At 41.4% G+C, this 16390-nt stretch overlaps 1 protein-coding gene and 1 non-coding gene across 3 annotated transcripts in view; both read left to right on the top strand.

Annotated features, from left to right (window-relative positions):
- The window catches only part of LOC5572757, a 60202-nt gene that overhangs the window by 349 nt on the left and 43463 nt on the right, over positions 1-16390 (top strand). For both annotated transcript variants that reach the window (XM_021841939.1, XM_021841938.1), the window contains one exon: positions 41-118. In XM_021841939.1, the coding sequence (XP_021697631.1) occupies positions 41-118 (78 nt within the window). The remainder of the gene's footprint in view (positions 1-40; positions 119-16390) is intronic.
- Trnat-agu lies at positions 8203-8276 on the top strand. The gene has a single exon. It is a non-coding gene; the product is annotated as a tRNA-Thr (tRNA).

The following is a 16390-nucleotide window of genomic DNA, read 5'->3' as shown; positions in this document are numbered from 1 at the left end:
ATTTTTCTATTAAAATCTTACTAAATGTTGCTCATTTAAGATCGTGGAGTTTGGCTGTGCGGAAATGAAGTTCTTTACGCTGTTAAAAACATTACCTGACGTCGAGCAGATATTACAAGTAAGTGAAATTAGAGGCAAGCGCCGAAGCCTTATTTTACCGGCGGCGGCGTATGAAATAAAATTATACTCAAAAGATTTTTTGATTTAAGTCATACTTGATAGATCTATTATCTTTTGAAAACATGGGTCATGTTTCGGAAGATTTGGCTTTAATTCTGACTTGCTGTCGCCTATATGATTGAAATTTTGTCAATATTCCAATGAAAATCATATATCCTATATTTTCATCACAATAAAAGTTGTCTAGCAAACGTCATTTTTGAGTTTTCAAAATACATGGTTTTTGATTTTGATTTTATTATAGAGTGTTTTCAAAATAGATTTTGCATAATTTAACCTCACATTTATTCGTCAATTGAAATGTAAAGTGAATTTTATTTTTTTATATATGTATGTGTATGTATTTCAAATCAACAGGCAAATTGTAGTTCCAATGATGTCTAAAATATGTATAAAACAATCAGAAAACAAAAACATAACGAAAACAATAAAATATTTATCAAGATATAGAACTTAAACTAAACTCTCTGTTCGTCAAAAAAATGATAAAAACCTTCGGCGAAACATCTCTTGGTGGTATTAAAGTCGAACAATGATTCGACTTTATTGAACACTTGCTGAAATCCACTAAAAGTCCCCCGTGAAGTCCGAGATGAGCTAGATTTGGTATTTAGAATTTTTTTTTCATGTTTATTTAACGCAATCCTGTCGGTTATACCATTTTTGAGATAAAAAATGGTTGAAGTATTCCTGTCGAGGTGTTCTTATGAGCACTTAGCATAGTGTTCTTATGAGCACTTCCACAGTTATTAACTGAGAGCTTTCGTTGCCAAAGTTGCCATTTTCGCATTCGTATATCGTGTGGCAGATAGGATGATACTCTATGCCCAGAGAACTCAAGGAAATTTTCTTTACGAAAAGATCCTGGACCGACCGGGATTCGAACCTAGACACCTTCAGCATGGCTACTCGCAGCGAACTGGACTATCGAAATTCATACATTTTGCCTTATGAAAGGTGGAACGATTATTGCAATACGAACGCTTTATGTATCGTTTTTGCATCACTCCACATCAAAGCGTGAAAAGGCACGTGGTGTACGCACGGGCCCATCGATCGCAAAGTTCTTGGTTCGTCTCCAGGTTGCCACGTAAACATTTTTTGTTCTGGTTTCATAAGGCAAGTTTATGAATTTCAACCCGATTTCTTGTGCTGAATTTTCATAAGGGTTTCTATGTATTTCGATATTCGATTCCATTTGCCTCAGTGTACATGTTGAAATTGATGCGACTGAAAACCGCGTCATGCCATGACTTTTTAAATGTAATATTGAATCGCAATAAATTGTGTTAGTTCTCTGTTGTGTAATAAGAACAACTGCTTAGTTTGGAGGTTGAACAAAGAAGAATCGAAGTTCGAAGAATCAATCAGCAAAAGCCCACGGAATTTATTCCATAAATCAGGTCAGTATTGCAGCTAATCGGAATTTCACTATGGTTGAACTCAACGGAAGCCCAGTCAGAATGCAGCGGACATCAGCGTAATTTCCCATGAAGTCTACCAGCAATTGGGCTGCCCAACCGGAAAACAACCATCTATCAACGTGGTGAATGCTTCCGGTGACGATATGGGTCTCATTCTGGAGTTAACGTGCTCAATCACATTGAATGGCATGTCCAAGCAGGGAAGATGTTTCGTATCGAAGGCAGACGATCTCAATCTATTTGGAGCTGAGTGGATCGAACTTTTTGGACTTTGGGATGTACCGTTCAACGCAGTGTGCAACCAAGTATCCATGAAGCTTCATCCAAACGCTGTTGGTCTGGTCGATAGTTTGAAAGCGAAGTACAGCAACGTGTTCAACGAAAGTCTCGGACTGTGCACGAAGAAACAAGTATCGCTGACGGTCAAGCCAGGAAACAGACCAGTCTATCGTCAAAAACGCCCAGTTCCATATGCATCCACTGAGAAGATTGAAGATGAACTGAATCGACTTCAAGCACTGGGAATCATATCTCCTGTGACATACTCCGAGTGGGCCGCCCCAATTGTAGCAGTTCGGAAACCAAACGGCAAAGTGAGGATCTGTGCAGATTATTCGACCGGATTGAACGAGAGATTGGAGTCGAATCACCATCCGTTGCCGTTGCCTCAAGACATATTCGCAAAATTGGCTGGAAAGAAGATATTTTCGCAAATCGATCTTTCGGATGCTTATTTGCAAGTCGAAGTCTCCGAAGAAAGCAGAAAATCAAGGCCATCGTCAACATGCCAGCTCCACACGATGTACAGACGCTACGTTCGTTCCTTGGAGCGATTAACTATTATGGTAAGTTTGTACGAACCATACACGATCTCCGTCAACCGTTGGATGCCTTGCTGAAAAAGGACGTGAAGTGGAACTGGAGCCCAGCCTGCCAGAAGTCTTTTGAGCAATTCAAGAACGTTTTGCAATCGGACCTGCTATTGACCCATTACAATCCGAATTTGGAGATGATAGTAGCAGCGGATGCATCACAGCATGGCATAGGAGCAGTCCTACTTCACCGTTTCCCGGATGGTTCTGTGAAAGCTGTTTGTCACGCTTCTCGCACGTTGACGGATGCTGAACGAAATTACGCTCAAGGAGAAAAAGAAGGACTAGCTCTGATTTTTGCCTGTACCAAGTTCCACCGTATGATATTTGGAAGACGTTTCACCCTGCAGACCGATCACAAACCACTCCTTGGTATATTTGGTTCGAAGAAAGGGATTCCTATTCATACAGCAAACAGATTGCAGCGGTGGGCGCTCACACTGCTACAATACAATTTCAAGATCGAATTCAAGAAGACTGAAAGTTTTGGATATGTCGATGTCCTTTCTCGTTTGATTGGAGAACATTCCAAGCCCGATGAAGATTACGTGATCGCAAGTCTACAAATCGAGGAAGATATCCGTAACATTCAATCCGAAGTTTTATCAGCTCTTCCGGTGACAAATCCAATGATAGTGCAAAAAACAAGAAAAGACAAAATTCTCCAGACGATTCTCAAACAAGTACGTGAAAACTGGCCTTCTGTGAAACTTCCGGATGCAGTATCATCGTTCTACAAAAGACGTGAATCATTCTGTGAAGCAGACGGATGCCTGATGTTCATGGACCGAATTGTCGTTCCGCAGTCATTGCAGTCACCTGTCCTCAAGCAGTTACACGTTGGTCATCCTGGTATGCAGAGAATGAAATCCCTTGCTAGGAGTTACGTGTACTGGCCGAACATTGATGCAGATATTGAAGACTTTGTTCGAAAATGCGGAAGTTGCGCTTCGGCATCAAAAGCTCCTGTGAAAACAACGCTTTCGTCGTGTCCGATTCCATCCACGCCATGGTCTCGTCTTCACGTGGATTATGCTGGACCAGTACGGGGAAAATTTTTCCTTGTCATCGTGGACGCGCATTCAAAGTGGCCTGAGATGTTTGCGACCAACAATTTCACCGCAACAACGACGATTAAGAAGCTTAAGGAGTGTGTGTCTCGATTCAGATGTCCACTAACAATTGTGACGGACAATGGCACATAATTCAGTTCGGAAGCCTTTGCAAAGTTTTGTCGAGATTTCGGAATCGATCATGTGAAGACTCCTCCCTTTCATCCACAGTCTAATGGTCAAGCCGAAAGGTTTGTGGATACGTTGAAGAGAGCTCTTTTGAAGATAGGCGGAGAAGATGTTGAAGACACTTTGCAGATTTTCCTTCAAACCTATCGTTGCACCCCGAATCCGTCTTTGCCGGACAACAAATCGCCAGCTGAAGTTTTACTGGGAAGGAAACCCCGCTCCGTTCTAGATTTGATGAAGCCATCGGTTCCAGAGCCATCTCACATCAATGAAGTACAAAACATGAAATTCAATAAGAAGCACGGCGCTAAACACCGGTCTTTCGAAGCTGGAGACGCAGTATTCGCTGAAATTCATATTCGAAACGAACGATATTGGGCGCAAGGAACCGTTATCGAAAAGAAGGGTAGCGTGGTGTACAACATTCTCCTCGAAGACAAAAGACGTCGAGGTTTAATCAGATCCCATGTGAACCAGTTGCGAAGACGCACACCGGACGGTGAACATCAACCTACAGCAGAACAGCCTTTGCCTTTGGAAATCTTGCTAGAAGAGTTCAACTGTCCAGGTCAACTTAATCAAGTCGAAAACATCGAAAATCTCCCTATTCTTGTGGACAATCCCGTTCCTGATCCCGGATCCCCAAGAGCTGGTACGTTTCCTGAAGACGTGATACAGAATCCAATGGAAGATGCTGTACCTGGACCATCACAGATAAATCAAACCACCACAGATCCAGTTCCGTCCAGAAAACGTTCACTACCCTTCCGAGGACCTTCAGACAGATAACGTTGGCTCCCTTCTCATTTTGAATATTATGAGCTTTTCTGAGGAGGGAGATGTTAGAGCAGTAACCCTTGAACTGCCAAGCAAGCCATGATTCTTATACAGTGGGATTCCGTTTTTGGCATGCTCCATTTTTGGCATGCTCCGTTTTTGGCATCCCCCGATTTTGGCAACAAAAAGGATCCGTTTTTGGCAACATTTTTGAATCCCACTAAAATATGTTACTTTTTGTACGTATTATCGTGTCTTTTGCTTAAGTCATATAAACAGCAGGTTAGCTACACACCGACTACGTTCCAGAGCTCCATCGTTTTCGATATTCCCAAATCCCCCCAACTACTACGGGCTCACGTACGCGCTTATTTACGTCGGAATGGTCATTGGTCATGTATTCGCAACGTTTCATGCTTTCATTATTCTCCACCAGTATCTCAACTAGAGACCAACCTACTTTTTCAGGCATTCATACTGTGTAACCAGCCGACTTGAGTATGTCAGTCACTTGATAATAACCACTTTTCTTAAGATTTGGAAACTGCTCGTTTTAAAAATGCACAAGAGCAACAAAAAGTGTATGACTCACACAGAGTTTCAATCAATTTTGTCACAATTTTTAAGCTCGCTGTTCTAATTTTTTGGAATTACATGGATTGCGTTTGTAAAAACACACAGCAGTAACAGAAGCAAATAAAGCTTGAAGTCGTGTATTTTAACTTTTAAAGAATTTCATATAATAAATTGCTTTAGTAATTAGGCAGTTCACTAACGCAATTTATTGTATTACATATTCTGTAAGACGTAGGTTTTTTTATGACCCTACATTATATACAAATTTTTTTTATCAAAAATACTCCCATAAATTTATCAAAATGTTCTTTAGATGCGTCTTTGTGTTTCCTAGCTATAGCCTGGAGAATTCTCAGGGAATTCATGGTTTTTAGGGGACATCGAAAAAATTTCAACGAATTCTGGAGGATGTCCGGAGATTCCTAATGAACACTAAGGGGGTTTCTTGTGGGATCCTGAGAATGTGTAATTGGTTCTTGGAAATGCTGTGCGAAATCTGGCGATTACTAATAAACTCTTGAAATTTCTAAGGCGTCCTATGAATTCCAAACGGGATATTGTAGATTTCTTTTGGTAATTTACGTATTCCAGGCAAAATCTTGGTCTTTTTTAAAAGGCTTCCAGTGAAGTTTGGAGAGTATTTGTGGTAGTATGAGAATAATAAACTTTTGAAATTTTTTTTATGAGACTTCAACATTTTCAGCAATATTGCAGCGTGGAATCTTAAGACGTCAAATACTAAGCGATATCCTGAGAATTACAGGTGAGTATGTGGATTCCTAGTAATATGCTTCCGCGTCATGTAAATTTCCTTAGGTTATAATATTGAGCTCAGCTTTTAAAGCACAACTAAAGATCTTGTTGGAGTTGTTTTTGTTAGCCCTTTTGACTGCATTCAATTCTTCGTCATGAGATATTTTACTTTGTCAGAGAAATAAGTTATAGGAGTCATTTTTAACCACCCGATTTTTTTTTTTCAAATTGAATGGTGGCCTTAAATTTAAAATGATTTTTAAATATTTTTCAAATACTTAAAGAATACAATATTAGATTTTATTGTTTTCATTTGTATCCGTACAAAGTTTGAAGGAAATATCCAGTTCTTGAATAACGGTCACTTATGCGATTATTAATTTCACATAGCCCATTAGTATAAATAGTGTACATTAATCTTATAAAAAAATACTAGACAGTTATGCGATTTAAAGTATATAGATCGTACATTACAATTAACATTACGGGGCTATAGATTCATAGCATAGTCCAATCCTACAGGAATCAGCTTCGAAGTATACGGTTCGAAGTCTGGATTTCATATGGCTTCATAAGGATATTGTAATAACATTCTCAAGATGTTTTTAAAATCAATAATCGGAAAATAAAATTAAAAAAAATGGGTTCCTATTTTGGCACGGTTCCGTTTTTGGCAACTGAAAATTTCGACTTTGTTGCCAAAAACGGAATCCCACTGTACTAATAATGACAACTAGAAAATATATTCATTCTTTGTTCAACCTCCAAACTAAGCAGTTGTTCTTACTACACAACATATTTTGATCCCATCCTCGTCGCCAAAATATGATGTGTTGTAAGAACAACTGCTTAGTTTGGAGGTTGAACAAAGAATGAATATATTTTCTAGTTGTCATTATTAGTATAAGAATCATGGCTTGCTTGGCAGTTCAAGGGTTACTGCTCTAAAATTCTCATTTGACCGTCAAGCCAACCAGTTGTTTTATTGCTTTCGGTCCGACCTACGGCCACATCCCATGGGTCATTTAGTAGAAAGTTCGAGAGAGTATTCGAAAAGAAAAAAAATCACCCCATAGTCACGATTTTTTCACGTTCTCGGTATAGCTAAGTATGCTGTTTCGCTCAAGAAAAGTAAAGAAATTCCTTGACTGAAAGGGTCAAGAAATTTCCTACAGAGAGCCCCCTTTGAAGTGACATTTCTTCTCAACTGCGTACTGCGATCAGAAAAAAGTGATTTTCTTGACCATTTCTTGGGAGAAATTTTCCACGCATCGAGATAGGCGATTCCTTTTCTTGTCAGTAGCAAATAGGCCTTATGGATGGAAGCAAGTTTGTCCTGGAGAAATTGAAGAGCGGAGGCTACGAATGCTGGCAATTCATGTGGAGATGCTGTTGATGCGCGAAAACCTGTGAAAACACGTTGCGGAGGCCGCCCCAAAACCTCTGACGGATACGTGGCAGGCAAGAGACGCCAAAGTACCAAGGCCACCATCGTTTTGCTCGTCGACGACAGCCTACGCCCACTGATCCGGAGCTGCATGACTGCGGAGACCAGGGAAGCGTTGCGATAACATCACCAGAAAATGACAATGTGCACCCACGTGTCGTATTTGAAAAAAACTGTGCAAAGCTGAGTACGCCGACGACGGGGACATGGAGGATTATCTTTTCCACATGGAGGAGCTGTTTGCGAGTCTCGCGAATGCTGGACATTAGCCTGGGACACGGTTATATGAAAGATTTAGATTCTCGCTCCAGTCCACTTTTTGGATTGAATTTTGGTCCCATGACAACTGTGCAAAATTTAAGCTCGATCGGAGAAACTATATTTTAGCAACTACCGAAAAGCTAAACATTACATATAATTTGCAATTGGATTAGATGGACAAATTGATGTGAAGATTTGCGAAAAAGTTACACGTCTTCTCAGTGAGAATCGAACTCACGACTCCCCGATCTCTAGTTGGGGCGCGTTACCACTACGCCATGAGAGGACTCATGAACGCAGAAGTTAAGCTGAATTCGATTTCAGCTCAATAATCACGTGGTCTTTTTTCGCAAAGTGCACCTCTTTCGGAAGAATTAGATGCCCATCCAAACACAACGCTTTCTATATATATCCAATGCCTAGCCCGAGAGCGCATTGTTTTTTAGGTATAGGAATAGCACACTACACTAGCCAGCAACTGCGCTGGCTGAGGTATCTATTGTGTGGGCTTCCAATGGGTCTTGCGCTCTCGGGCTAGGCGTTGGATATATATAGAAAGCGTTGTGTTTGGATGGGCATCTAATTCTTCCGAAAGAGGTGCACTTTGCGAAAAAGGACCACGTGATTATTGAGCTGAAATCGAATTCAGGTTAACTTCTGCGTTCATGAGTCCTCTCATGGCGTAGTGGTTAACGCGCCCCAACTAGTGATCGGGGAGTCGTGAGTTCGATTCTCACTGAGAAGACGTGTAACTTTTTCGCAAATCTTCACATCAATTTGTCCATCTAATCCAATTGCAAATTATATGTAATGTTTAGCTTTTCGGTAGTTGTTAAACTTCCACTCGGCTGGTTAGCCGCAAACCACGATTCATAATTAAAAACAAGTAGGGTAGGTGTACCAGTTATGGACATAGTGGTTCCCTATTTCGCCATACGGGATTACTTGAATGTTTTCACACATTGAAAGATTTTGTGTGTTGTAGTTGTAAGCGTTGAGATATATCTTGATGTTTAAATATTCAAAAAGATTTAAAATGTGAAAGTTAGCGAAATTTCACGTATGGCCAAATAGGGAACCACTATGGCCATAACTGGTACACTTTCCCTATATTTTAGCGCCAGCCATTCAAAGTTTGTATGGGATTTACTATGAAAAAACTTACTTTTGCAAAGAAAAATCGCCAGAGGTCGCCGATTGATCTCTATAAAAATTCTGAACACGGACCTCGATAGGGCTTTTTACGATGAAGAATGTTGCCGAAGACCGCGAAACAATCCGACATTTGTGAAAAAAGTTATTGAATAAAAACCTTTGAACAACATTGCCGAAGACCGCAAAGCAATCCGATGCTTGTAAAAAAAGTTATTAAGCATGGACTATTCGGAAATTTGGCCCGATTTTGTTATTATTGTTATTCCTTTACGTGTTAATCAACGTCGCCTTGCCAATGGGTTGTTATTCAATAACTTTTTTCACAAATGTCGGATTGTTTCGCGGTCTTCGGCAACATTCTTCATCGTAAAAGCCCTATCGAGGTCCGTGTTCAGAATTTTTATAAAGATTAATGGGCGACCTCTGGCGTTTTTTCTTTGCAAAAGTATGTTTTCCCATAGTAAATCCCATACAAACTTTGAACGGCTGACGCTAAAATATAGTTTCTCCGATCGAGCTGAAATTTTGCACAGTTGGTATGGGACCAAAATGCAATCCAAAAAGTGGACTGGAGCGAGAATCTAAATTTTGTCCCACACTACTGGACATCTGTGGACCAATGAACACCGTGTCGCCGGGCGGTTTCTCACGATAATCGACGACCACAGCCGGTACACCGTGGTGTATTAAAAGGAAATCGGAAGCTGCGGATGTAATAGAAGATTACGTGAGTATGGTCAATAATCGTTTTGGAAGATGTCCGACCGTTATTCGTTCCGACCAGGGAGGCAAATACAAATCGAGAAGCGTTTGGGGCGGTTCTAACGTGAAAATGGAATCGCTCTCCAGTACATGGCTGGGTATACACCGGAGCAAAACGGAGTCGCGGAGAGGAAATATCGATCAATCGTTGAGATGGCTCGATGCATGATGATCGACGTGAAGATGGGCTACGAGTTCTGGGCGGAAGCGGTGAACATGCTCGTTCATTTGCAGTTAAGAAGCCGAATTACGGATGATTGCACATTTTCGGGTGCACTGCGTTCGTCCACATTCCCAAAGAGAAGCGAAGTAAGTTGGCGTTCCGCTTCATCGATCAAGCAACAAAGAAAGTAGTCATCATCACGGCTGATACGTTTCGTGGAGATGGAAGACGACGTTGAGAACGAAGATTCGCACGAAAGGACAGCTGCCAGTTCGCTTCCGGGAGACCACCGACATGGCGCGCAAGTTTGTGGCGGAATCGAGAAGTTTCTCTGAAGCAATCAACGGTCCAGAGGCAGCGCAAAGGCGTGCTGCAATGGATGATGAGATCAAGTCGTTGAAGATGTACGGTACCTGAAAGCTGGCAAACCTGCCCGCTGATCTCAAGCTAGTCGGCAGCAAGTGGATTTTCAAGCGCAAATTCGACGAGAATGGCAACGTTGTGCAGTACAAGGCTCGATTGGTTGCGCATGGTTGTTCCCAAAAGTTTGGCACGGGTTTCGACGAGGTGTTTGCCCCCGTGATGCGGCAGGCAATGTTTGGCACGTTGGTTATAGTCGCCAGTGCGAAGAGCATGATGGTAAAACATGCGGACGTCAAGACAGCCTACCTCCACGGTGATCTGGATGAAACGATTTACATGCGGCAATCGCCTGGCTACGAAGTGGGCGGTGGAGGCGCCGTATGTTTGTTACAGAAGAGTCTGCACGGTCTCAAGCAAGCTGGACACGTATGAAACCGGAAGCTGGATGGCGTGTTGAAGCAGCTAGGGTTCACGCTATCAGCTAACGATCCGTGTTTGTACGTTCGGCGACGAGGCAAGCAGTTCACCTATCTGGTGGTATATATGGATGGCATGGTCATCGCTTGTCTCACCGAGGAGAAGCACGCCGAATTGATGACAGTTTCAAGCCGTAGTTTCACGGTGACAGCGTTGGAAGACATTCGGCATTTCTTGGGCAACCAAGTGCGACCGAGAAGCAGTTTTCTCTGAACCACCAAGTCTACATCCAGAAGTTTCTGGAGTGGTTTGGGTTGACTGAAGCCAAAGCGTCAAAGATTCCTTTGGACCCTGGTCACCTGCAGCAAAAGGAGGAGACTGAGAAATTGCCGAACAATTACCATTACGCAAGTTTGATTGGTGGTTTGTTGTACGTGGCAGTGAACACCCGACTGGACATCACGGTCAACGTTTCGATGCTTGGGCGATCGGTAAGCAGCCCGTCACAGGCGGATTGGATAGAGGCAAAACGGATCCTCCGTTACCTCAAGCACATCCAAGACCACGAGCTTGTACTGGGACCAGGACGATTAGAAATGGAAGTTTACTTCGACTCTGGCTGGGCCGGTGATGCTAAAATCCGGAAGTCGAATTCCGGATTCCTGGTGACGTTTAGTGGTGGACCAATCCACTGGACATCCCGGAAGCAAACGTGTGTTGCGTTGAGCAGCACCGAAGCGGAATTTGTGGCGCTCGCTGTTTTTGCCAAGAAGTGCAGTGGATCGTCCGATTGCTAACAGATTTTGCTTTAAACGTGATGGAACCGATTCAAATCCATAAGGACAACCAATCTTGTATGCAACAGTTGGTATCTAAGATAATCAACAACAGGTCGAAACACATCGACACGAAATACCATTTCGTCCGGCAAATGAAGGAAGAAGGGAAGATTTCTGTGGAGTATTGTCTGACCGACAAAATGATTGCTAACATGCAAGCTAAGCCGTTAGCTAAGCATTTAGCATCCATGCGACAATTTTCTGTACCATGACCCCACTTTTGGCACCGACGGCACTGAGTGGGGTTCTGGTAATTTCCTCCAGGTTTCTGGAAATGTTTCCATGTCACACGGACATCAAACAAAAGTTTTGCTTTTTCTAAAGCTTTGATATTATTTAGTTCTTTTTTTGTTAAAGTGAACTAAATAATATTCTTGAGAAAGCCCTTTCCGAAAAATGCAAGATTGGGTTCTCTTTTTCATAATGATTACTTGGACTGGGGAAAATCCAAGTAAATCATTTATTCCATTTTTGATCTCTTCAGGTGATTTATAGTCACTCGAGAGACCTTTCAAGACTACTTTGAACAAACGTTCAGTTTTGTCGTCATAAGTAAAAAAATTGTGCTTCTTCTCTTCAAGATGTTTGAGAAGATGTTCGCGATCTTTAAGAGTTTCCGGCAAAACGCGACAGTCTACTTTCTTTGCGATTTGGAAGGAAACCTTGATTCTTCTAATGGAGTTCAAGATCTCCTGCCTAAATCCCCCAAATTTGGAACAACTGACCACGATAGGCGGCACTCTTTGCTTCCTCACTTGAATCAAAGAGTTTGGGCTAGAAGCTGCTTCGATTTGGTGTTCGGAAAATTTGTCTAGAGCATCAAACTGATTGCTCATTTCGATACAATTATTCATTTCACCCTTGGAAGAAAGTTTGCATTCCAGGGAAGCGTCCTTTCCTCCATTTTCGCCACGTTTAGTGGCAGTTTTAAATCCCACTTTTTTGGAAGGAAGTTGTGAATTCAGAGATTCACCCTTCCTTTTGTAAGTTGTTGACACCATGTTTAGTTAATACAGTGGGGATTCGCTCGTTGGGAGTCCGCTATATGGAATGACTAGATGGTTAGATGTTCGCTGGTTGGAAAATATTCCAACTAAAAAGCACTCAAATGTCAACAGAAAGTGTCAAACTGACTTTGACGTCTGAGTAACGTCGCATTGAAGTCTGTATATATAGAATAAATGCGTATGTATTGTCGCACCGCCACCAAACCGGATCGCGCCAGTGAGACTCGCGACGCGCCTCAACTCGCCGCATTTTGAAATAAGTTTTTTAGTGTGGCGCTGCATTCTTACGATTTTTATTAACACAGCGCACTATTCAAATATTAGCTGCGATGCACGGTGCCCGAGAACAAAATAATTATAAATAAATGTTGGTCTTGATTTCTACCGGATACATAATATATGTGCGTAGACTGGCCCTTAAACAAAAAAGTTGAAAAACTCAACGGGGCACCCCTCAGATATGAGCTTTAGGGTAAGAAAAAAGCTCTCTCAAAATTTCAACTCATTTGGTTGCTCCCCCAGCTGGCGCATTCAATTCGAAGTTTGTATGGAATATTTGTTTCAAATATATTGAAAATTGACCCTATGCCACTGTTTCGTTCCATAAACTAGAAAATCGCGATCAATTGAGCCCAGAATGACAAATTCACTAGTTGATACCCTAATGAACATAGTTGCAGAAGGTTGTATCTGGTTTTAAGCTCATTTTAATTACCCTTTCAGTAGTTGAAAGTTAGGCTTAGATCAGCACTCTCGTACAATCACATATATGCATGCACCTTGTACCGCAACTGGCCTAGCGTCATAGGTGGCTATGATGCGCTTAGTGGCTACCACCCAGCTATGTTGAAGAAACACCAAGCATAATTGCAAATCTACTTCAGATAGTTAAAACACCAACTTTATCAATTTTCAAGGGGGTGGTCACTCTACGCAGTGTGCCTTGCGCAGCTATAGACCGATGCACGAGTTCACTATCTGACGTTTGAGCGGTGCCGTGTTATTTACGTGACCATGGCAACAAGTGAATTCGGCACCGCTCAAACGTCAAATTCGTGAACTCGTGCACAGGTCCATGGCACATTTCGGCGCACTGGCTGGCACATTTTTTTTATAGTGGGTTGCTATAAAATTCACAGTGAACAGAAATTTTCATCTCAGCAATCATTGATTTTTCTGAGTTGTTTGGTATGTGTCAGAAACGGATTTCAGGAAATATTCATGTTGGCTACGGCTTCAAAAGGAACCTGCTAACACGGTTTGATATGTTGAATTTATATTTACATTTTTTTTTATTTCAGTTAAAGAGTGGCACCAAACTAGCTGAGCCCAGAATCGAACTGAGGGATGGAATAGTGCATAAAAAGTATTAGAAGATACAAAAAATACTGTGACCTTGTAATCAATTGAAGGCGAATTCCAAACGCAAGAAAATGGATGAAAAAATGTTTGGGAAAATGGGGAAATATAAAATATATAAAAGCCACAACTTACTCAAGCTGATAAACAAAGAATAGTTGAGACAAAAAGTTTTAATGTTTGTTCTAATCTTCACAGAACAGCTAATTTCTGAAGGTTATGCAGCCTCCAATATTAAAGACCCGAATGTGCTGACCGTGAATGTCAATACCCTCCCTTTTAACATAGTATCTGGTTCAGATTTTTTTTTCATTCACTGATCCCAAAATTGTATCGTGTTCAAATACTCATACAACAACGAATTTCCAAACATGACCAACATCTTCATGGAATCTCCTTTCTTATCGCCCTCCAAGATTGATAGTACGCCCAACACGCCCCCGTAAATAAGAGTTGGCGCTCCGTATCGCAGTTCTCGTGTTGTCTTGGGAACTCGTGTGGGCTGTTTCCTAAGCCTTAACATCGAAGTCTTACATATACCTACATGACTTGGCTTTCCCGTAAATTTTACGCATTGATATTAACGCATCCTAGAAAAGGTGATGCAAAATACAGATTAAAATTTGTTGAACGAGAGGCAGACAAGAAAAAAAAATTACATTTGTCGCTTGCTGAGATGGTTTTCCATAATTTCAGTTCATTGAATTTTATGGCATATAGTATTATAGCACGTTTGGTGCGCCTGGCGCACCTTGGCGCTTTGAAGGCACAGCTGTGCCGAATGAAGTGCGTAGAGTGACCACCCCCTTGTCAATTTTAAACATCATACATCCTTCTACAATATTGTTCGCTATGGTATCAAGTGGTGTTTTTGACATTCTGGGTTCAATTGAACGCGATCAACAATTTTCCTGACCCAAACAGGGGATGATGTGCTGTTTCCCATATGTGTGAGCTGTAAATCCCATATTAACTTCAATTCAATTGCGCCAGCTCATGGAACGACCAAATGAGCTGAAATTTTCAGGAAGTCTTCCCCTAATCCTAAGAAATAATCTTATACAATGGAATTATACAACTTTATTTTTCTCCCATACTGAGCTGGGCCAGTCTAATATGTGCGTTTCGTGACGATTTGCTCTTCAGATGCGTTAGTGTGGAGCATTTTCACCAGCTGTCAGTCGTTCCAACTAACGGGTCGGATTCGTTAGGCAGGCAGGAAGGCAGTCGTGTTCCAACCAGCGAATCCCCGCTGTAAATGAAAGAAGACGTAACCTTCGAGAGGTTTTTTCCCAAGACGGTGTCCAAGAAGGATTACCACCGCTAGCTTTCGCCAACGGGTCCAACGAAAAATCGAAGGCACTGGTTCAAACAAGGATCGTAAAGGGATCAATAGTAGAAAAAATAGTACAAAAAAGTTTTTAATTTTAGCAATGAAATGTACTGTTTATGTAGCACTGAAAAGTACTGTTTTATTGCTTTAGGTAGTTTTTAAGAAAACTTCCAAGAGCAGAGAGAATTCGTGTACGCATAGCACGAAGGTACGATGCGCACTCTTAACTAACATTACTTTTCAACTGCGTACTGCGATCAGAAAAAGAGCTTTGAGTTTGTTCACAAATTTCATAACGCCAAAGATAGCTATTTTTGACACCCACCCACCTCGCGTAACATTTTTTGTAATATTTTTTAAAGTTTGTATGAGCCGTAACATGTTGAAGGTGTCTGATTTCGAATCCCGGTCGGTCCAGGATCTTTTCGTAATGGAAATTTTCTTCACTTCCCTGGGCATAGAGTATAATCGTAGCTGCCACACGATATTCGTGATCAAACGTCAACATCCCATCGCAAAATCGCTAGTGTTTGGAGGTGATTTTAACCTCCAACTTGCCAAATAACCTCCAAATCATCACCTCCAAGTTAGTTCTAATAGCCTCCGTTGTATGAAATATGGTGGCGCGTCGATCGTCGCAAGTTTATCGTTAAACAGTCAATACGAATGCAAAAATAGCAACTTTGGCGAAGAAAGCTATCAGTTAATAATTGTGCAAGTGCTCATAAGAACAATAAGCTGAGAAACGGGCTCTGTCCCAGTGAGGACGGTGATGCCAAGAAGAAGAAGATGAGCCGTAACATCACGACAACATTTGTAAATCAAGCATGTGCTAGAATAAGGGCGTAAGTCGCATGATCGATTTCTCTTCGTCGATCCTCTCTTTCATGAATAAAGGTGACAAAAATTTCCACGATACACTCAGGCAAATGGACTATCGATAAACATAGGAACCAGTGTCTGCATATTTCAAGATACAGTCAACAACGCCGATCCTCAGTAGGCTCCGTCATCGTTGAATTCTTCTTTGTGTGAATGTTTGTTTGACAATACATGCACGAATCTGGTAGAACGTGCATTCAGTTTTTCAATTACTTTTGCTACACTAATTCTCATCCACTACTGACATTCAAATTCAATTTCACTAGTGAAAAAAATCATTTCCGTCAGAATACCCCACAAAACATCCGCAAATTGCAAAAGTTGTATTTTTTTATTAAAAGACAATCCTTATTCATCAACTGGAGGCATCACATTTCCGTTTTCTTACACCAGTAATATAAAATTCATTTGTAATTTTTTATATTCAATTTTCAATTTCAGTGCCTCTAGGTGAAACTGAATTTTGAAATGACACCAACAGTGGGTGAAACTGAATGTGTGCGTGTGTTGCACCCACTCTCTTTCTCGTCGCATTCGCACTCGAAGTCAGATTGGCTTCTTGCTAGCGGAGTTTGTTTT

The sequence above is a fragment of the Aedes aegypti genome, chromosome 2, assembly GCF_002204515.2.
Source record: "Aedes aegypti strain LVP_AGWG chromosome 2, AaegL5.0 Primary Assembly, whole genome shotgun sequence".
NCBI classification, from domain to species: Eukaryota; Metazoa; Arthropoda; class Insecta; order Diptera; family Culicidae; genus Aedes; species Aedes aegypti.
The sequence above is the reverse complement of the archived record's forward strand: the minus strand, read 5'-3'. Positions and strand labels throughout refer to the sequence as shown.